Below are 23,244 nucleotides of genomic sequence, written 5' to 3' on the forward strand. Positions count from 1 at the left end.
GTCAAAATAGCACAATGACAATTACTAGCAGTAGCAGACGCTCTCCAGGTTTACTGTTCTTGAATGTTCAGATATTTAATATATTTATCAGATAATATAGCCGTCCTATTACAATAAAAATTGATACGCCGATATTTTCGTATATAACGTGATGATTTTCCGCGCATGCCTCTATATGTCAAGTTATTGACCTACACCTTGCGTCATGTTTTTTCTAAACAGCGATTTCCGCAAACTTGTTTTCACAAAACATTTAGCGAGAGTTAGGCATATTTTGTCACAATACTGAATTGAAAAAGTCGAATCCAAACTTATTGACGATCTGTCAGCGGCCATGATGATTGTTGAATATCGCAATGCCATTGGGAAAAAGAGTTTAAATCTAGCGCATGCGCATTTTGAATGACTCTCTCAAAAAAAAAAGTTCATGTATTATCTGCACAGACAGGAACTCTATATCTCTAGTGGGCTATATAGGTATTCCAGGCAGCATTCCAAATCAGTTAAAAAAGTGACATTTTATTTTAAACTTTCTTTAATATTCTATGGCATTGACCGTATTGTATACGGTCTGAACTGATATGTTTATTGCATTATTCTATGGTTTGTTCTATGTTGTGGCGATATTACCACTTAATAAGTTAAAGCTAATTAGAACATACTGCAAATAGTATAATTATTTACAGAATATTATCGTAATGTCACTTCTTACAAGAAATTGTCAAAAAATTTTTATTCAAGTGAGTTGTTTTTAATTTCAACAAAATATGTTTAGGTTACAAAATCAGTGATATAACGCATGATGAATGTTAACGGTTTCTTTTTTCGTTTTTTAGACACTTCAAACAACTTCTTTAAGAAATTTTCACAGCGCATTGACCGACAAAAATGCTGCGGTATGTATGTGGCAAAATTAGTACATGAAGTTTATAGTGAAACTAAATGGTCCTTGCCAATTTTTATTTTAATTTACAGTAGAAGTTAGGTATAGATGCTTCACTTTTTGAAAAAAAGCCGTTTGATACTAAGAGCTCTCAATGTTACTAATTATCCCTGAGTGAAAAATTTGTACCTATAATTTTCTTAGAAATAGTTATTGTAGACAAGGGCATTGGATTTGCCTTTGTCTATTGGTAGTTTATATTCAGTGCCTGGTTTAACTTTCGGGTATCGAAAAAATGCTCATCCCTTGTCTCGTTTACTGCTACAGCTCTGCATCATATAATTTTAACATAATCCCATTTAAAGAAATGACACATATACCCATGAATACCTACAACCAGCGTAATAATTATTAACAGTTTAAAAGAGTACCCTTCTTCAGTTTTTTTGTATATGCATTTTTCTTAAATTAATTATTATTTTGACTGTATATTATCTAGGATAATTTTAAATGTTTAAACTTACTTAAATTGCTATTTTATTATCAGGTTCTAAGCAAACAGTTTATAAAAGGCATTTCATACTTTCATATTCAGATATTATAATTGTAAAATAAAAAAATAATATTCCCTATTTATATTTATACAAAATTCATTTATTTCATGCTTTATATGAAGGTACAATATGTGCCCCCTTCCTCAAATTTTTGAAAAAGTTCGGTGTAAATCAGGAAAAAGGAAGATAGGTAAGCGAATCTCCACAAATTCAACCTTATGTTTTGCTAACCAGATACTTGCTACAAGTTGCTCTCAGGACAAACTAATTATGTATATTTAGCCATACTCAATTTGTGTTAAAAATAGATAAAAACTGTCAATTTTTGTTATTTTACTTATTTTAGGATATTATCATAGTGTGGGACCCTTGAATTAATAAAATTAATTGAATTGAATTTAATTTGGTTTAATATGACTGTTTTTGTAGCAGCATATTGAAGAACGACCTGACAGTAGGATAAAAGCCACATTGATTCCTGGAGATGGTGTAGGGCCAGAGCTAGTATATTCAGTCCAAGAAGTTTTTAAAGCAGCAGGTGTTCCTGTAGATTGGGAATCATATTTCTTTTCTGAAGTCAATCCTTCTTTGAGCGCACCATTGGAGGAAGTTGCTAGGTCTATTAGTAAAAATCGGGTTGCACTGAAAGGAATTTTGGCAACACCAGACTATTCCCATACAGGGGAATTACAAACTTTAAATATGAAATTAAGAAATGCATTGGATTTATATGCTAATGTGGTTCATGTTAAATCACTACCAGGCATTAAATGCCGTCACAGCAATATTGACTGTGTTATTATCAGAGAACAGACGGAGGGAGAGTACTCCGCTCTTGAACATGAGAGTGTAAAAGGTGTTGTGGAATGTTTAAAAATTGTTACAGCCAAAAAATCCCAAAGGATCGCCAAATTTGCTTTTGATTATGCTATTAAAAATAATAGAAAGAAAGTCACTGCAGTGCATAAAGCCAATATTATGAAACTGGGAGATGGACTTTTTTTGAGAAGTTGTGAAGAGGTAACAATTTTGCAGTTTGTTTTAATAAAATTGATGAGTTTAAATTAATTGTTTTTATGTTTAAGATTAACAACAAAAATTGCATGAAGCAACTTCTAAGTTTGTAGCTTTGCATTTTTTTGATCAACTGCCTAGCCTCTTTTCAAAAGAAAATGCCGGAATATACCATGAAATTTTCTCAGAAATCCAAAAATGAAATAAAATATCCTATGTATCATTTGAAATAAAAAATTAAATGCTGTAAGATACTCATGAGATACCCTGCATAATGATAATTATTTTCATTGCATGCAAACAACTTATATTTTGGCTAGGCTATATTTAAACGTTTTAATTGGTTTTTGTACCAAAATCGTCATTGATTAATTAGTCTGTGCTGTGTGCATTTTTGGTAATATTTTATCATACAAATTTTATGAAAAAACTTGTAAAACTATTAACCATCAACTTATAAAATACCTCCTTTTTGTAAGTTTGATGTAATATGTAGACAGGAGTTTATCAACTTTTTCCAAATACAATTTGTACCTTTTTGCAGATGGCAAAGTTGTATCCTAAAATTGAATTTGAAAAAATGATTGTGGATAATTGTACAATGCAAATGGTTTCTAATCCACAACAGTTTGATGTCATGGTCACACCCAATCTCTATGGCAACATAGTAGACAATTTAGCCTCTGGTCTTGTTGGTGGAGCAGGCGTGGTATCTGGCTCTTCTTACTCCGCGGAAAGTGTTGTATTTGAACCAGTAAGTAAATGTCCTCTTTTTTAACTGAATGGACTGGAATCCTGCAAATCCTGCAGACGTTTCGCCAAAATCTCACTTGGCATCTTTAATGCTCGCGCTCCGAAAACACTTCGAACACTGCAGGATTCTAGTCGGAGTTCAACGAGCGAACGGATGATATCCCAGAATATAGTGTCATCATGTATATATATATATATATATATATATATATATATATATATATATATATATATATATATATATATATATATATATATTACAAAACCTTCAACTTGAAACTGGGATTATACAGAAATTAGCAACAATTTGAAACAAGTTGCATGTCGTACTTATTAATGTAAAAAATGTGTGTGAAAGTCAATTTTTCATTACAGAACAATATAACTTATACTATATGTAATATATGTTAGGACTGAGCAGTCTAAATCGTTATATAAATGCTGTTTGAATCCCTTATAAACAAACAAGCCATAATCCTTTGCAGTCAGTAAACCTTTGGCGAACTCGACACTGACGAGAAATACCTATCCTTTTCTGGTTTACCATTTTTGGTCCAGTCGCACTATTCCAACTTCTATAATTTCTGATTGCTGATTTTTTCCCCAGGGAGCCCGTCACACATTCTCAGAAGCTGTTGGAAAAAATGTCGCCAATCCTACTGCAATGTTGCTTTGTGCATCAAAACTGTTGCGACATGTAAACCTGCCCTTTTATAGTGAAATGATTAGAAATGCGGTTGAAAAAGTTCTGCAAGATGGTAAAGTTCGTACAAAGGATATTGGTGGACAATCCAGTACTCAAGAGTTTACATATGCTGTTATTGGAAGTCTCGAATTACCAAAAAATTGATAAAAACTGGTAAATATTTTTCTAGATCTTACTATGCTTAGGGATTAGCTGCTGATTGTTTTGACGCGTAATTTATATAATTTTATAAATGCTCCTTTACTAAATATAAGATGTAATTTGCATAAAAATTATCCAAAAGTTTCGCAAAACAAAACGATTTATTGTTGTGTTATACTTATTTTAAAAATGCAGACCATTTAGTATTATTGTATATTTCCTGTTATTTATATTTGTTGTTATGGACCTGAGTAAATTATGCAGTGTTGTTACATGTGTGGTTTTATTTTTGTAAAAGTAAAATTAATGTTTAATTGCTTTTTAATTAATTAATTTAGATAATTTACACTTGTCGCCTAAATTTGTTTTTTAAAAAAAGTGTGTATTTCCGAGATAAATCTTAATGAAAAATTTAAAAATTCCGAGACAAGGTACCTTGTAAATCACAAAGTGTATCTAAAAATTTGTAGTTGCTATTTTTTAATATGTTAATGTATAATTTAATTGAAGTAAAACAAACTTCAATTCGCTCAAAAATAAATAAGTACAATTTTTTCTACATTTGTCGGGTAGGGCAATGAAGGCTATGTTATTAAAAACGTTTTGAAAATGTGCCTATGTCTGAGTTATTTAAAAACTCGCTTTCAAGCAATAAGACCTTAGGCGTCCTACATCCAAAATAGGTTCGCATATTGCCATACATTTTGGATGGCATATGAGACAATTCTCGATTTTTACTGAAAATGACATTTTCTTGACTTATAAAGTCGTAAGTCAAAATGACAGCTTTTCATAATTTCTTTTCCTAGACAACTGGCGGTAAGAGAGTTTTGGTCGCTGTGGTTTTCTGCCTGTCACTATTCAAAAGACGCGTTTCTTAGAAGTGTTACACTACTCTATAAAAATAATAAACGGAAACTATGCCATTTTGACTTATGGAAATGCCATTTTCCACAAAAATAAAGAATTGTTTCATATAATCCAATCCCAAATTTCATTGCAATATAAAAAATATTTAAAAACTTAGAGGGGTGTGCGACGGACTTTAGGTTCTCACTCTATGAAGGGACTGCCCAATGCTGGTAATACAGGAAGTTTTGAAGCGACCATAAAAGTAATTATTGAGATAGGACATTTAGTATGCGCATTTCAAATATTCAAAATGATGCTCCTTGTTTTTTCGAAAATTCGAAACCTTCGTATAGCTTATTATTTGGAAATTAAATTTATAATTTATCAGTCATGTAAAAGTAATTTTAAAAAATCTAACGAAAAAAGGAAAAATCCTGTCTTCATAGGCTTAGGTACTCAAAATGAAACAATTGAAAAATGACTGCAGTAAACATCTGGACCACAGTAAGCAACAGGTGTCTAGACTAAACCCAAGAATTGTAAACCTAATAGGATTGCCTAATCCGTCCGCAAGTGCAATGCGAAAACTCGCTGACTGTGACGTAGCTAAGTCCTATATTGGCGCGTTTACTATTTGAATGCATGGAAGTAATCTGAAATTGACCCGAGTTTGGATGGACTTTGAGTATTTTGAGTAGCTAATATAGCATTTTGTTTGGATAATCACTCGTTATTTTCATTTAATGTCAACATTAAATCGTTTTAGTACTTATTTAATAATTATTGGCAAGTAGCGTAGGGCAGGGTCAAATAATACTATTCCAATCAAGTTTGGCTTTTATGTATTATCTTGAAATACATATATTAATTAAATATTGTTACACATAAATACATAAAACTAGCCAACAAAACGATTTACTTATAAAACTTTGTGTTTTACAGCATTCTACCATTTTAAATATACAAAAATCAACAAATACTCATAAACTAGAAATCCCTATTTTTAGATATATTAAAGAACACATTACAAAACAAAAAATATATTAGGCATACATAAAAACTATTTATATGTGGTAGGTAAATAAGAATATGTATTTATATGTACCCTCCTATGTACATATTTTCTATTTTTTTTCTGCAGGTTTCATACTTAGCTTTATAATTCATTATTTGGGTTTAGGAGATGGGTTCTGGAGATGGATTTTTCTCTAGAATTTCACTTGTGGCATTCAATGTTGCTAAAAGCTCAGACAATAACTGCTGTGCTCCTTTTTTGGCATTTTTGGAATGAAGTCTTTTTGATCTAGATAATCCTACTTCTGTTGGTGGCTTCTGATTAAATAATAATAGGGTGGGAAGAGCAGTTTTTCTAGAATTTTTTTTTAAAGGTAAACCTAAAATTTAAATTACCCAAGACAAAAAAAAACCTAATAACTCATTTTGTAAGTCTCTTTCGTAATCATTTTCAGTAAAATGAACTGGGCAGACATAGCTTTTATCTGGATTAAGTTTGTCCTCTCTTCTACATCGAACTATTCACTCATTCCGAATAGTTCGGGATACTAGATCAGTAGTTTTCATCCCTTTGCGAAAGCGATGAAAACTACATTTTCGAGAACTTGCTTTTTCATTAAAATAGTTGTTATTGCACCCATACATGGCACATCTCGTTCCATCGCGTTTGATTTAACTTATCCCACTGAAAAAGGTAAAGGTTACCTTTATTATGTGCAATATTTTGAGCTTACCTCCTAACTAATAACACCGCTAATAAGCAGCACAAACACAAACCTTTCAAGTCTTTGTTTAAGGTTAAAAATACTGTTTTTCTCAGTTCTCGCCACTCAAGCACATACAATTTTAAAGTATTTGTTAAAGCTTAAAGCTATTTTGTCCAAGTTTTTTTTACATAATTACAATTAACACAAACATAAGCGCACTACTCACTAGTTTAAATTATTTTAATTGTTCAAAGAACACAAAATACAACGGTTTAATACACCTTCAAATGCATTGACAGAATACACAAAACCCGTTAAAGGACTTCGCTACGTCACAAGCGACCACGTGCGATCGATAATTTTGGCGAATGTGGTCTTATGGGATTGGGCAAACCTTAGGTTTACGATTCTTCGATTAATCGAAATGCAACTTTGATCCTTTTAAAACTTTTCGGGCAACCTGATATTTGAAAACGCCATATTCCAGAAGTATATCTTTTTTTACGAATTTTGGCTACAATATTCGGTCCCGCTTGGTACGAATAAATAACGGTTTACAAATAACCCATGCAATTTATTTCGCGTGGGCCAGCGACGTCACAGCAGCAAAAAATTAATTGACGATGCATAAACTAACCAGAACTACCTTCTTTAATTTACCGTTTTACTTCGAACTAAAAATAATTAAATTCGAACACCAAACTAACCAAAACTATTTTCAAGATTCTGGCCGATTACTTAATAGATAAAGCGCAATACGCCAACATAGAACGGTAAGCTCCAATTCAGGTTAGTTTTGGGGAATATTGTTGTTCCATCACAGTGTAAAAGTCGGTTTTGTATTGATGATGTGAAGTTTGCCAGTGTTTACAAAATAAATAAATGGTCTTATTAGAAACAACTTTCAAATGGGGGGAAGTGAATTGTCAATGTGAAGAATAACTAGAACATATTAAATTGGTTTATTCCTAGTTTATATGGCATTTACAGAGGAATGAATTATTACAATTAAAGTTAATAAAACGTGGGAAAAGTCTATTTATTAGTAAAGTCTTTTCAATAATTCTAGGTGTTGATGCCAGTTCCTGCAAGTAGATCATGTAGGACATCATGTTTAAATGTAACAGGGCATCTGTTGCAATTCAGTATGTATAAACCTCCTCAAAATTCAAATCGTGTTAAATCTATAAGGAGTAAGTTTGAAGAAATTGAAAATAAAAAAGCAACGGATCCAGTAAATTTGTTAAATAATAAGACTATAGCAACTTCCTTGAAACCGAGCCTGAAACAGAAAAAACAAAATTCTGCAGAGGCTTCGAATAAGCAAGTTTTAAATAGGCAGTGGTCAGATCCTGCAAGAAGAAATGTGAAAAGAACACCTGCATTTCGATTGGACAAAAATTCAGAAAGCAATTGTGACTACAATAGAGGTGTGTACAACAGAAATACTTTACTGGAAAACAAGATTAAACAATTCAATAATGTTGGGAAAAACTGTGATGCTGGTAAAAATATGATACAAAAATCTGTTGTCAGTGATGACAAATTTTCTAATACAGTAAATGCTACCAGACCTATTTTATTCAAATCAAAAAGTTCCCTTAATTTCCAATATAACAATGAAGATCACAAGGAGCAGCAAATATCAAAAATAAGCAAAATTGATAATTCAGATAATGTTTTGCTTGAGGGATTGGATTTATCTCTGTTATATACTGAGCCTATTCCAAAATTTTTGAGACATGTTAAGAAAATAAAGGAAGCTGTAGAAGTGCACCAAAATGGAATAGATAACATATACAACAAAAGTACTCTAAAGCTAACAGATAAAAAGGAGGTGTTGAATTCTTTAAGGGAAACTGATTTATCAGCAGGTTTGACTAATTCATTGAAATCTGCTTTGGCAAAACCACTACCATGTGGTCCTGCACCTAAGAAGCCTCCTAGAACATTTCAGCATCCTTTGGGTTTAGTATCACCAAATAATTCGCAAAAAAATACTACATTTTTACTTGAAAAAACAAATGAAGAAAAAATAGTTAACTCCAAAATAGTGGCCAATCAGATACCAGTACCAAAAAAACTTGAAAAGTCTGATCCAAAATATATGTTGAATAAATTAGAAAATGCTCTCAAAAATAACAAGTTGAGGGTACGAAGGCAAGAGAATATTGAAATTTACAGCACCTCTGGCGAAGATAGTGATGAAAGTATTTTGTTTTCTAGTAAATCAAGTTGTGCCTTGACAAAACTGCCACATACCCACAGGACAACCCCAACAAAGTGTTGTAAACCACAAATGTCTGAGTCTTTATTAGGAAGTTTTAATTGTTTTAATGGAAGAAGTTGTACTAAGCCACCATATGCTAGAATTAAAGAACCAAGTTCCTCATTTTTTGTGTCAGAAGATAATATCCTGGAACCTCTCTATGCCGAGCCATGTCATCTTCGAAAAGATTCCAACCAAGACCAAACGTGTGGAAACAAAAATTTATATTATATGGTGAGTTATAGGAAAATATAAAAGTTTTTTTGGTCAATCCTATAAATCTATAATACATAAGTAGCAATATCTTGAATTGTGAGGGTTGCCCTCCAATCCTAGTAAGATTATTATATCTGATTTATTTTATAGTATATGTTTGTGTAGATTCATAATCTCTATTGCAATCTCCAAAGTAAATTGCATTGGTTTGGTTAGTTGAAGCAAATGTTCTGTTCTATATATTGCAAAATCTGGCAAAACTAAATACTGGCAGGAGATGCTTGTTTCACAAAACTGGAACGGTTAATATTAAAAGATATTGATATCACCCATGATTGTTTTATTTGTTCTATTTATTGTTTAATTAATTTTAAATTTCTATGAAATAAAATCGGTGATAATCAACATACAATAAAATACAAGGTTTGCCACGGTAGTCGTTTGTTAAAATTTGACAAAAAGTTAGGAAAAGTCTAGAATAGTCGTTTGAAAATACGTACTGGAAGTCGCCATTCCTTAAGCTTGATTTCAATAGTTTTTAAAGTAGCTGGATTATTTTGCATATTTTAAAATATGTAACAGTATTTTTAACAATATTTTAAAAACTAATAAAACGGACCAACTCAACTTTTAACGCATTGACTTTTATTGTTTTAAATTTAGCAAGATTTTGCAATAAATTTAAAAATTAAGGTAAATAGAAACAATTGTTTTCACTTCCCGCATCTAAATCCGAGAGCAAATTACATTTGCTTCTTTATAAAGGAGATTCTGTAATATAATTCATAATGTCCCGAGCAATAATACGTAAACCCGGGTCTCCTCTAATGCAACACATGTCGACGACATTGTGACTAACTTTCGTTACCTATTTTTATATTCATAAACATAGTCGAGAAATGTGGATCGTGTCCATCAAAGAAATATTTCATTTATTGACTAAAGAGGTAAAATTCATTTAGTGCTTGGCAACATGTGGAAAATAAAAGAATATTTTTTATTTTCCTCTCAATTGCTTTATTACTCTTTATTTCTGTTTTTGTGGGACTGATATTTGTCTATAAGTATTCTGGTTTTTTCACTGGTCCACTCCATACAAAATTCATTTACAACTTGAAGGTAAGTAAACAAAATGAAGCATTGTAAACCGCACGTACAAGTGACAAAATATACTTAAATATACCCAAGAAAGTGTCGTCGACTTTACTGAATTTTCAGCAACACTAGTTGGCAACGCGATCGCCTACAAAAGTTGCTTTGGTGGAGGCCCGGGTTAATACGTTTAATAATTTATTATCGAAATACAACGTGCATTTATGCATCCTACAAAAGAAGTCCCTGATAACATTTTCATGTTAATTACTGAATTAATATCGTTCGAGAGTTAACTTTAAACAAAACCAGTTCGATTAGCTCTAATGTAAATATTCGTCGGCGTTATGGAACATATTTAGTGCTGAAACAGTTTATGCGTACAGTATCAATATCACAACATTTGCATATCTATTCGGCTATTCGCTGGTTCTGATACTATGATTCGTCATATACATACGGATTCATAGCATTTGACGAGAACAACGAAATTGCGTACTGATTCTAACCATCACACAGTTACGTACACAGAAACAAACTATTACATTCGGCAGCAACCTGGTGATATTTACACTAGACAACAGCAGTAATCTGCCCGTATGATATGTAAATAATAACAGCAGCACCCTGCCCATACGTTGAGTAAGAGTTGATAACGGCATCACTCTACCAACAAATTAAAACAGCAGTACCCTGCTAACAAATTTTGGAAACTGCGACTTTATCTGACAGCTGTCAGATTCATTCAATTATTATTCATTGTCAAACTTCGAATTACTATTGCAATTCTACAATGCCGTCTTAATGTGTCAATGGCTACTATTGTTTTTACATTTCTATAACCTTTAAGGCTCTTTATGCTCCTAAATTTTTACTTTGTCACTACCCAGCAACTTCGTTGCAACATAATTCTGATTGTCTATTAACCCCTGCCTGACTGCAGGACACATCTGCTCTCCATAGCACTAATTCCCTATTTTTATGTATCTTAGCCGGCGCAGTTACTTTCTCTGACTCCCTTTTTTTGCCATTACTTATTTCGGGGAGCAGTACTTTTCGCAGTTCTGATAATCATGTTACACGTCACTCTGAAAAACTAATTTGTTTTAGAAACGTATAGTACCTCTGCAACAGGTTGATAAACTTGTTCAGGCACTCGTTTATTAAACAAAAACCAAAAAGCAAACTCGCTTCGTATTTTTTAATACCAGAATGTCCGAGTTGTTGATGATACTTTATGATCTAGCTAGTTTAGGGACAATGAAACTTTCATGTCATATAAATGCAAATCCTTTATTTATATAGTCATATTTAGATTTTTTATTAATGCAGCTGAAAATACGAGATGTTCAAAACTTATTGCTTAATATACTACCGTTATTTAATTTTTCATCAAATTGGAATAAAGTTTTGTATATATCACATGAGTAACAAATATTTATTCATTTAAAGAAAATAACTTACGAGTACATAAAGTGAATGAATAAACGCTCATTTAACTTAGTATTATCTGTTATTCTGATACAAAAACTTAAAATTCTCAGGGTGTGATCTAACGTTGCCCTAATCTGGCCTTTTTATTTATCTCAATAAATTTTGTTCTGATTTAACAAAAAAATCGGCACGCCTGGTAAAAGTGTTTACTAGTACGAAGGATGCCTGAAGTAGATATTTTTAGACAATATAAGATTTATTAACCAAGATTTGTAAAAATGTGCACAGTTATTTGTGAGGTATATATATGTTTGGTATATCCAGCAAAATAAACATTACTTTTTACGTTATATTGAATTAATTAAATTCAAGTTCTTTATACCATATTTATATTTAATAGTAAAATATTTCCATGTTTTCAATTTTTATAATGTAAAATAATGCTTTTGATGTTATAGCTGCAACAACCCTTCGCGATGAAAAAAAGGAGAGATTAAACACAATGTAAATCAAAAAAAATATGCCTACATAACTAACTCGGCAAGCAATTTATTTCTTCAATCTTTGTGTTCATGTTATCCCAGTTTACAGTTTATTTAAGTTTGTCGGTGATATTTCGCGGTAATTCCCAATACATTCAAGGATAAATGCATTTCAGTCTTGCGAATGGACTTACATACTGTCGATTCCAGATAAATGTTTAGTTAATCTATTTTATAAGTACAATTCATTTTTTTTAAATGTAATTTATTTAATATAAAATAAAATATGAATTGAAGATCATTGAATAAATGCGATTCATACGAGGTAAGTCACATATAATTTTTTTGCTGTTCATAACATGTGCATGTGATTTAAAAACGCCTATTTAAATATGGTTTACTCTCTAACTTTTCCAAGGTTTGGATTTTAATTTATTCCGCCTTTGGTTTTTCGTAAGTGCAATTATTTGTCATACAAATTTAAAATGCAGGGGTTGAGGTACTCAAAAATATTTGACTTTCACAAGGACCACCAATTAATAATGGATGCCATTAAATAACGCAATCATTTATAACCTTACCTGTATTTTTGGAGAATTAATTTAATTTTTTTCGTAAAATTTTAAACTGTTAATTAAAAAAAACTAAATATAAAAATTTTCTTGAGTACACGTTTATTCAGATCTTTGGTTCCGTGATGTAGTAATTTTTAAATTAGAAAACACTAATACAGTAAATACATTATACCAATTATTACCTAGAATAAAATGGCCCAAACATTAACTCCTTTCATATAACTACATAAGTGTTCTTTAGTTTTTCTGCTGATTCGTCCATTTGCAGATGGATTTCCTTCTCCTCACTGAGTAGTTCAATTGTAATATTCTGATGTCGTCGAACATCATTTATTTATTTCTCTTGTAGGTGCTCAATTCGGTTATTTATCCAATTTGTATCTTATAGTTATATAATAACTCAGTAAGATAGAAAACAAATAATACATTTTGATTTTAAAGGTGCATTTACACTGTTAATACTAATAGATTTCTGATTCCGTTAAGGGTAACTCCAAAATAAAGGTTAGGAAAGGTTCTCTAGAGTAGCAATATATCTAGCGAAATTCAATAGTCAACCTCAAAACTTGAGTTATATATTACTTGCGGATTAGGAAAAAATAGAAAATGTTACAATAAAAACACGTTTTTATATTATCTGTGTCTTTCAATCTGCTTATTTATTATTTATTTTTAAACAGGTACCTTGTTTCTAATAACTATATTGTGTTTTGCTATTGTTGCTATACCTATCGGTCTTCCGTAATATTCATTTTCATTAATCATTTTCAATAACACTTAATACAACTTAATATAAAAAATAATATAAAATTTAGTTTTTCGCTTTTTAACATTTTACATAATGCTATGGAGATTAATTAATAATTAATTGGATTTAAATGGGTCTGTTAAATTGTTTTTGTTGCAAAATGTAAATTTATAAAGCTACAACTGTAACTAAGAATCTTTTAATACCGGTTTAATATATAGAGATTTTGGAATATTTTGTCATATTTTGTATTTGATAAAGGCTCGGTGTTGCCCAAACACTCGTCATAAATCAATAAATAACTGAAAATATGAAAATTTGTTGTTCTAACTTAATTGTGCTTTACAAAATACCGATAAGCAATATTTTTCAAAATAATTAATAATCACGAATATTACTTAGGAAATAATTACATAGGAGTACTTCCTTGGTAATCCATTCGACTATATTAACTTAAGGTCTATTTATTACATTATAAATGCGCACTTATTAAAACATATTTCAAAATAGTGTACAATTGCGGTATTTCCTACCTACTGAAACATCACTATTATGTAAATATGTGTTTCCAGTCTGATGTATTTTTAAAATTATATTTGGGTCGCTGCGTGGAGTCGTATGATTAAAAGAACGAACTCATATTATTTAATATAAGATACAGAATTGAATATTTTGGTGTCTCTAAATATTTGTTTGTTTATGGCGTTCTGTTGAAAGTTGTTTTTTTACAGATGTCGGATTTGAAGGACGCCCCTTTCTCGGTGTGTGAGTCTGACTTTGACCGAAATGCTGCCCCAGCCACTGACGATGCACATACGAAAATTCGTCATCTTATCGAAGCATTTGACACATTGAAAATGCGAGACTCGGTAAAGTCTCAGATTGCGAAAAACCAAACAGGCGGCACCAGTTCTTCACTGCATAAATTGGAAAAAAATGACATTCTAACTAGTAAGCACCTGCTCTATTTTGCTTACTCACAAGCACCTATTTGTCTAAAATGCTTGACAAATTTAATTTTTAACTTATAAAAATGAAACAAAACAAACAAAAAATGGAACCTTTATCTTTAGTGGTCTTCCTTTCTCCATGCATATATGGAGGGAAATTGGGCATGTGGATTTATAGAAACGTTTCAGATGTCTCAGTGGCTTAGATACATTAAATTGGTGGTACATTTTTCTAAATAAATTCCTACACTGGTTGTTTATTTTAACAGGCATTTTTAATTTTTCTATAAAATACTGATTTCGTATATTATTTAAAAGTCCAATTGTTTAGTAAAACTTAAATAAATCTATCTACATTTTGGTATTCTGATATAGAGTTACTTTTCTGATTTGTTCTATTTGAAAATTAGTCACTTTATTATGTTATTATGTTTATTATCATATTTAGCATTTAAAATAATTGTGACTTTTTATTAGGTGTTCTGTTTCAAAAACTCAAAATATTAGCAAAAAAAATTTCAGAAACTTTAAATTTACATTATATGTGAAATCTGTCTAGAATTTTCCGAGGAATTCAGAAATTATTTTACATACAGGATTTTCTGCAGTAGAATCCCCCAGTAGCGAGCAGCATTCGGCAATCGGATGTTGGTCGTTTAGGAGGTGTGGTCGCTTAAAAGGAAAACACAGAATTTAAGGGATGCGCTGGTTTTTAAATTAGGAATTGGTTTCTTGAAAGTGGTCTCCAACAGGTTTTGCTGTATTTAAAATAAAAAAATTTTTACTTGTCCTCTAAAATGGAAACACTCTGTACATATAATAATACATTTTAAACTTATCAATGAGCGAAACATTTATTGAACTATGCCACTCCTTTCTAAGGTGTCAATTTTATCTCTGGGATTACCCAATATGTTAATAATCTTCGGTCAGTGGTTTATTAATCATATGCAAGTTTTAATTATTAATTTTTAAATATATACAGGGACTACGTTCATTGTAGAACGCCGCTAGGTCTTATTGGGCGAAAATGAGATTTTAATTGCTATCTTAATTTTTTATTTCATCGTCCCTTCATAAATTGATGTATTATGGGCATAGGCTGCTTACTATATATGTAGTAACTATGTGATTTTTTAATTATCATATTGTTTTATTATTATATTTTCATATTATATGTTGTATATTTTATTTTTAGTTTTAATGAGAAAAAGACGTTTATTATGTTAATTTAAAGAATGGAGAAGAAGTAAGGTGACTTCATGTTGGAAAATATTTGATAGCTTCATTTTACTCCTGCTTACATCAGAATTTATAACTTTAAATCGATTAATTTGTTCTCCCAGTGACCATCTATGACTGACACATAAAGGGGGAGGGTCAAAAAGTATGACATCATGATTATTCATAATCTTTGGATTAGGAAGAAAACAAAAAGAATATTTAATGTTTTATTTTTGTATCTGCTTATGATTGATAAGAGAGTTATTAATGTTGACAGTAAAGTATTGTTTTTAATTTTTTTAGACGATGTCCAGGTTAATGGAGACAGTTCAACCCGCATTGAGCAATTAAAAAGTTCTCTTAAACTTGCGCTAGATCATAGCTTTAAAAATGAAAAATTTGGGAGCGGCGATTCGGATATAGAGAACCTCGAAGGTGAAAGTAGTAGAGTGTCTGATTTAATAACAAAATTTCAAACCTACAGCAAGACAGCACCAAAGTATTGTACACCAAAAATTAATAAGAACACTCTGTTTTATTGTTGTTTGGTCATTGAAAAAGTTAAGGATTGTGCACAAATTAAATTTAAATTTCCAGCTCATGTAAGTATGATAGTGTAATACTGGGTGTCTCACAGTGTGGTCTTTCCTAGTCTTTTCCTTTTCAACAATTGTTAATCAGTTCCATGTCAGTCTATCAACATTGCTTTTCAATCAATAAAATTAATGTTACTTACGGAATTCCATTTGAAGTAAACAATAGAGAGATGGTTTTAATAAGCCACCAAGTGTGAGGTACCAAATACCAATCCCATTTCATTAAGGCCCAAAATTTTCTTCCAGTTAGTATTATATGAACTCTCTACAATATTATTTTAGGTCGCAATTCCACCAGAAATAGAACAATTATGTTTTCCTGAAAATTCAAACTGCCCACCACTGGATTGTTCCAGCGCAGCTCAGACTTATTCTTTGCTCATAACTAATCAAACAGGCGAAAGAATGTTTGGTTATTGCCGTCGGGTTCTGCCCGAGGGTTCGGTTCGCTGTTTACCATTAGCATATTGTATACTTAGTAAGAACAGGTAAGTTCGTGTTTCCCTGAAGGTGGACAATATCTGATTCTGAGTATTTCTGTGTATTTGAAACTTCCATTGTCTTCCAACTCCAACTCCTCTCAACTCCAACTCCATCTACGAATTTCCACATTTGTAGGACGCTGAGCAGTTTTTGTTGTCAAAGGTGTTTTTTGTTTGGATTGGTTACTGAATTTATTATTCTTTATATAAAATTAATATTTTTTCGTATACTGCAAACTTAACATAGGCAAGCTGTAGATATGCAAGCAGCTAAAGGCTCGCAAAATAGACTTGTCAAAAATGTGAAAATTTCGGATTGGGATACATCCAGCTAAAATATTTTTGAGATGAACGGAATTGTGTCTCAACCGGCTTGTTTATTAGAACACCCTATATATTATTGACATATTAATGTATTTTAGATATTTGTTTGCAAGCAGAAGGGTATCTGTATATTGTTCACATACGGAATCATTTATAACAGTCAGTTGGTCGGAAAAATAACCATTGCAATAAAATTGAAAAAACCGCTGAAATTTTTTTTTTTGAAATTTATTTAGAATTAATTATATTAATTATTAATTAAATAACTTAATATATATTTTAAGTATTTATAGTTTTTAAAATATTGCTATTCAAATACCTTCTAGTTTAGTTAATCAGAGTTAACTGTGTTAGTTGGTTAGATGTGTTTCAGTTTGTTTATTGTACAAAGTTAAATAAGTCACCGAGTTTTTGAAAAAAATCGGTGTACTATTTTCTTGGATCTTTCTAGTTAACTTTGATTAAACTGAACCTACAGGTTTTCCAATTGAAGAAAGCAAAATCAGTGGGTTTTCAAATTTGAATATTGGAATTATTAATCAAAGTCGTTAATTTTCCATTTGAAGAAAAAAAAGATTTCGGTGGTTTTTCAAATTTGAAAATTGGAATTATTAACCAAAGTCGTTAAATAAGCAAAAGTAAGCAATTTACTTTATAAAAAGTTATTTGAAATTATAATGAAATACATATGTGGAAGTTCATTTGAAGAACAGAAGATGTTGAATATCACACAAACGGGGAAAGCTATAACCCTGTAAGACATTATCTATGAAATATGTCTAAAGTTTTCTCGGGAGTGTTCTGTTTGGGACCCACAATCGGAAGTGCCGCCATTTTGAAAATGCTTTAGCTTCATTTCACCTGATTTCCAGATTGCCGATTATGGGTTCTCAATTTTTTATTTGTTATGTTGGTTCTTATGCATTTAACATGTTCATGACATATTTTAGGTCACCTAGGTTTTATAAAAAAATACTTACAGAGTTAGAATCTCGGCACGGTATGCAAAACTGGCGCAGAGATGAGTTAATAAGTCAGTTTTATAACAAAAATTTTCCTCAGCCTGGTGAAAGTATAGTAATTAATTTATCGAGAATAGAACCTGGATTTCATACGAATAATACTGAAAGTACATTTGAAGAAAGCGTTGATTTGACTAGTTATGTAAATGGTGAGTGTTTTTTTTTTCAAAGCTTCATTTTGAATACGTTAAAAGATTTGTTTCCTCCATAAATTGATAAGGAAGCCATGTAAATAGAACAGTACAGTCGTATCCTCGGGCTTTTAGGACATTTGCTATGGAAATTTTCTGCGCATGCAGTATTCACAATTTTTTTAAACATCATTGTCCACACACAAGTGGGTTTTCCCCAAAATTTAATAGTGTTTGGTCATATTTTCAAGAAACACTAACCGAAGTGAAAATTGCGAATTAACATCCAGGCAATGTTGAATGCGAAGGTTGACATAACTCGTGCATGCGCAGATCAATTTTTTGATATTGGCTACTCCTGCGTTAATCGGCATAGATAAAACCTTTAAATTCATTTTATCCTGTATTCGGTTTCATCTGGTTGGCCTACGACGGTTTTTCAATAGATTATGTCTGCCCACAAGTGGGATATTATGTAGTATGTTCACTTAAGTGTTCAACATATCGCACAATTTTTGTATTAATTGCTAGATCAAAATTCAATGACTGTCGAAAATTAATACATTTTAAATGCACACATGACTGTTGCGCAAGATAGGTCTTGACATACCGGTTAGTAAAACTTACCGAAACTTTTAAAAATTTCTTTTAAATATCTCCAAAAATGTTAAATTCAATACCTGGGTATTTTTGAACATGCAGGATACAAACATGCCAACAGCAATGTTGTCAGATCTACAGTTTTTATGTCAGGCATAATAATTTTGATATTTTACATTTAATGCACTATTAATTTTTGTTTGCAAAGCTCTGGCTTGTAACGTAAAAGTGGTAAGTCTGGCGACATTGCTATAAACATTTTTAAATTCTGCATGTTCAACAATCCGCAGGTATTGAATTTTTACTAACCCGGTATAAAAATTGCACAAGAATATTATAGTACCCTTATTTCAAATCATACAGTAAAATTATATTAAAAAAAGTTGTTGAGAATTGATAGTTATGCCCAAATACCAAAGCAAACCTTTTTTCTTTTGAAAAATCGAAGTAATTATCAACATCGAATCAATCAGGCACAATTTGGTTGCCTATTTTTATTCTTTCAGTGAGGAAAAGTGGAGAATATAGTCACATCGACAAATTAAAACTAGGAGATTGGATATTTATATCAGATGCGGATGTGAAAGAATCTTGCAGAGCACCAAGTTATATTGCATATGAGGAGCAAAAGATGGAGTTGGTAATAACATTACATTTTGATACTCGATATGAGGACACTGATTTGAGAAGTCTTCATAATTTGCCAAGTGACATTTTGTTGAAAGTTTTTTCTTCACTTTTACTGGAGAGAAAAGTTATTTTTATTAGTTCGTTTATCAGGTAAGATCGTATTGGAAATTTTCCACTACATATAAACATCATCGGCCGCATACATTGCAAAAATGTATGCGACCATAGAGGCTAAAATGCGTATTTGTAATGAGTCCAATGGCTGATCCATATTTTTGTTTGTGGTTTTTTTACGTTAACCAAAATGTTGTTAAAGGTGTTACTGATCTCCCAAATTTTATAGAAACTAAATATACTGGTTTATGTGAGTCATTCATGAAAGGGGAGTGATCCACTTCAATCCCATGAATCCCAAGTAATAACGTAGGCAGGAAATATTGAGAGCCTGATCTTTCACAATTAAATACAATATAAATAAATCTCCTGTTAGTGGGATTTTGATTGATTGTGTATTTTGCTTAAGTAGTGAAACCAAAAAATAAGATCCATTTTTCTCTCTTATGATCTCACTTTTCTTGTAGCAATTCACTTTGTTGGGTTTTCAAATTTTTATTATATAAATTATTTTCTTTTTGTTTATTGGGTGTTCATTTAAATTTAATTAGTTTTGTTAGTTAAGTATTTTCTTCGTGTAGCTAGGACGAATTGGATGCACCAACGTTTATTTATCCTAATTTCGGAACTTATGTAATTTGCAAAAGTATCAAAATTTAATTTAAAAAAAACTTAAGTGAAGTGAAAAAGTTATTGCCTGTTTTAATAAGGTTTGTAATATCTTAAGCATTCAGTATTATAAATCCCTAAGAAGTACCTATTTAAGATATGTAAGCGTGTATGGTAAATTTAGTGACAAACAATCACATATGGTATATGGTGTCCAAAAATTTAATTTAATCTAATAAATTAAACTTTATATGGAAAACAATGTTTTCTGTATTGATATTGGAGAGAACCATAAAATTTTATTTTTTTTTATTTTATTTACAATATATATAAAGCTTTGATCAAAACATTTGTTTATTTGGAGTAATATATTTAGAAAATTATACATTTTTGAAAAGCGCAATCAAATTGTGAAAAAAATATAGTGCGTCCCATTAAAAAAACAAATTTAGGTCGTATGTGAAAAAATGTCGGTACGCCACTGGATTCTAAGCAAAATGATTTTTGATGATTTTCATCTCATTACGGGACAGGGTGTTGAAAATACAAAGCGTAACTGAAATTGCCAAATTTGTTGTTTTTTCCTGTATCTCAAAAGAAAGCCAGCTAGGAGTTTTAAAAACGTCTTCTTTTGTTTCGAGCACAGTATTGTGAAGTCCGCATCGCCGTATTTGTAATAGTAATTGGTATACTCCGCAATAATAACAAAAAATGGACACAGCTGATTTGCAAAACAAAATATATTCATATATTCATATAAGCCCTTAGTTCTGAAAAGAGCGAGCTATACTTATAAATAACTTACATCTGATAAAATCGATTCAATTCATGTCGCGCATTGTTTACTATAATTAATTAGGTAAAATGCTCGAGGCTATTGCGTATAACATGAAATTAATATGGGTATTTTGAATGTAGATTTTAAATTCGAAAACTAGTTATCGGGTACAGCAGGAAAATTTGAGAATTTTAGCTTTTGGGCTGTAGTTGGTGACCCAGGCAGATCATGTTATTAAACTGGACGTACAATTGATCTATGCATGCGAAATACTGCATCGTGAAGAAACTATTATGCAATTCGTGGAAAAACTAAATTACAGCGAAGTCTAATTTAAACTGAACTGACGTCCGTTGGGTTTTTTTACTACATTATTAGTTAAAGTAAAGGTTTGTCAGGGAATACTATTTAATTCTGTTTTTTTGTTCATAACATCACCAGATATTATCTAATGAATTTTTGCTTTTCTCATAATTGAGTTTAGTTAGTTGAAGGTGTCATATTTCAATAAATTAAATTTTAAGACCTTGGTTTGCAAATTTTATCCTTTTGATTTTCAGCAAACTATCTTCGTGTGTCGATTCACTGCAAAGTATATTGTATCCATTTACTTGGTATCACACATTAATTCCGATCCTTCCGGAATCGCTTTGGGATATTGTAGAGAGCCCAACCCCTGTGATTTGTGGTGTTCTTTCCAAGGAAGCCGTTATTGAACGAAAAATTGAGAATGTAAGTTTTTGTTAATTAATAGCCAAATGAGGCAGAGGGACAGGTTAAGGTATCATGAAAAATATTTTTAGGGGATCGTAGTCAATCTGGATACTAATACCGTCCTGATGGAAGAAGGGGACGAAATGAAAATATTAAGTAGCGGTATGCAAAAGGTTTGGAAGAGAGGTATTGCTCTAGCAAATAGAGCAGCAACCGCAATGGACTATGTGCAGTCAGTTTATTTGGCGGATGCTTATTTACAAGTATTCATTTTTTGTTTGAAAAATTATAAAGAGTTTTTAGTTGATGGCACTTTTTTGGTGAGTTTTTGAGTTTTGTTTGTTGTTTATGTTAGCTGAGGTTAAGCAATAAGGTGCGGGCAAGAACAGCTATTTTATAATGAATAAATCTAAGTAGCATTTTTGTATTTCTGTGCCACTGTTAATTAAAAATTTTCCTGTTGCAGAAAGCAGAATTTTTGAAAAATACGAAGGGAAAAGGGACAAAACGCTTTTTGAATATGTTCACTGAAACATGCATGTTCCATGCATTTATAGATTCAGCATTGCAAAATCCCAAAAGTTTGGAAGAATTTGACAAGAAAATTAGACTGTATAGTTCAGACGATTGTAATATTATTTTAGACAAACTGCTGGAATGGAACAGATAGACTGAAATTAAAATAATTGTTTAGGTACATTATATATATTTTTGTATGTTAATAAATAATACTATAATGCAGTATACATGGTTTACTTTAAAGGAAAATGAAATTCCCTTTCTGCGCATCACCAAAGGAATACAGAATACCTTAGATAAAATGATTAAGATTTTGATAATTAAAGTAAACGATAACTTCTAAGAGTGACGGGTGTATTTGTATTGGTATCCGTTAAGCTGGCGTTACAATGATTCAGGCATGACATATATTATAACGGATCATGATAATTTTTTAAATAAAAGTATATACCAATACGGACAAAGGGAAAGTCAATAAAAAAGAGTATTTGTATAATTTTCAGTTAATTACCACAAGTAAATCTTATAGGATCTCGATTGCTAGGTCTTCGGTGCTGAAGGGACGACGAAGGTTTGTGCTAACCTGGGATACAGTTCAAACATAAGTTGAATTGGTGGTTGGACGTCATGGAAAGTTACAGCTGCTTGTAATAAACAACTGTTTTGCACATATAAAACTAAGCCTTATTTCAACTTTAACTTGGATTAAAGATTTTGGTCTTAAAAACAAGTGAGTCAAAATGTAATTCCCATAATTAACATCACGTAGCGCGTTGTTCCTTTTACCTTTTACCTAGTTAATGCATTTTTCATGTTTAAAAAAATATATTTTGTTGTTAAGTATTGCCAAATGGCACCAATGCTAACTGCAATTATTATGAGCAACTGGACGGTTTCATTAATTTTTACTTGATGGAGAGAGGTATTGATTTTCTAAAATAATTTGGTCACAATTCTTTAAAATAGAATCTTACGATATATTGTAGCCTTTCTTGAACATTTTGAGTAATATATACAGACAATTTTTGACGTATTCCTGTGCAATTTTTTTCTTGGTGAGGGGGTGGGGGGTAAAAGTTGTCGAATTTTAAAAGTTTATTATTAACCAAGA

General features: G+C 31.2%; 2 protein-coding genes across 4 annotated transcripts; both read left to right on the forward strand.

The window, feature by feature from the left end:
- The first annotated feature begins 596 nt into the window (after nt 1-596).
- Nucleotides 597-4,323, forward strand: LOC132703132 (isocitrate dehydrogenase [NAD] subunit beta, mitochondrial). Of its 2 annotated transcripts, none has more exons than XM_060672216.1 (5): nt 597-740; nt 837-896; nt 1,867-2,457; nt 2,996-3,205; nt 3,812-4,323. In XM_060672216.1, the coding sequence occupies exons 1-5, from the start codon at nt 699-701 to the stop codon at nt 4,052-4,054; spliced, it is 1,146 nt and encodes a 381-aa protein (XP_060528199.1). In that variant the 5' UTR covers nt 597-698; the 3' UTR covers nt 4,055-4,323. The 2 variants fall into 2 exon arrangements, with proteins under 2 accessions (XP_060528199.1, XP_060528200.1); XM_060672217.1 differs by having other exon boundaries at nt 1,870-2,457.
- A 3,115-nt stretch (nt 4,324-7,438) lies between these two features.
- Nucleotides 7,439-22,356, forward strand: LOC132703415 (uncharacterized). Of its 2 annotated transcripts, none has more exons than XM_060672660.1 (10): nt 7,439-7,637; nt 7,694-9,127; nt 14,172-14,391; nt 15,918-16,216; nt 16,493-16,698; nt 17,967-18,187; nt 19,243-19,549; nt 21,461-21,632; nt 21,704-21,934; nt 22,081-22,356. In XM_060672660.1, the coding sequence occupies exons 2-10, from the start codon at nt 7,700-7,702 to the stop codon at nt 22,282-22,284; spliced, it is 3,288 nt and encodes a 1,095-aa protein (XP_060528643.1). In that variant the 5' UTR covers nt 7,439-7,637; nt 7,694-7,699; the 3' UTR covers nt 22,285-22,356. The 2 variants fall into 2 exon arrangements, with proteins under 2 accessions (XP_060528643.1, XP_060528644.1); XM_060672661.1 differs by having other exon boundaries at nt 19,276-19,549.
- The last annotated feature ends 888 nt before the right edge of the window (nt 22,357-23,244 follow it).

The sequence above is a fragment of the Cylas formicarius genome, unplaced genomic scaffold (assembly GCF_029955315.1).
Source record: "Cylas formicarius isolate icCylForm1 unplaced genomic scaffold, icCylForm1.1 PGA_scaffold_6__28_contigs__length_40554024, whole genome shotgun sequence".
Lineage (NCBI taxonomy): Eukaryota > Metazoa > Arthropoda > Insecta > Coleoptera > Brentidae > Cylas > Cylas formicarius.

Coding starts and splice junctions, on each gene's coding strand:
- LOC132703132 (XM_060672216.1), top strand. CDS start 699: ATGTCACTTCTTACAAGAAATTGTCAAAAAATTTTTATTCAA. Junction 897..1,866: donor TGACCGACAAAAATGCTGCG/GTATGTATGTGG, acceptor CTGTTTTTGTAG/CAGCATATTGAAGAACGACC. Junction 2,458..2,995: donor TTTTGAGAAGTTGTGAAGAG/GTAACAATTTTG, acceptor ACCTTTTTGCAG/ATGGCAAAGTTGTATCCTAA.
- LOC132703415 (XM_060672660.1), top strand. CDS start 7,700: ATGCCAGTTCCTGCAAGTAGATCATGTAGGACATCATGTTTAAATGTA. Junction 16,217..16,492: donor AATTTAAATTTCCAGCTCAT/GTAAGTATGATA, acceptor ATATTATTTTAG/GTCGCAATTCCACCAGAAAT. Junction 19,550..21,460: donor TTTATTAGTTCGTTTATCAG/GTAAGATCGTAT, acceptor TTTGATTTTCAG/CAAACTATCTTCGTGTGTCG.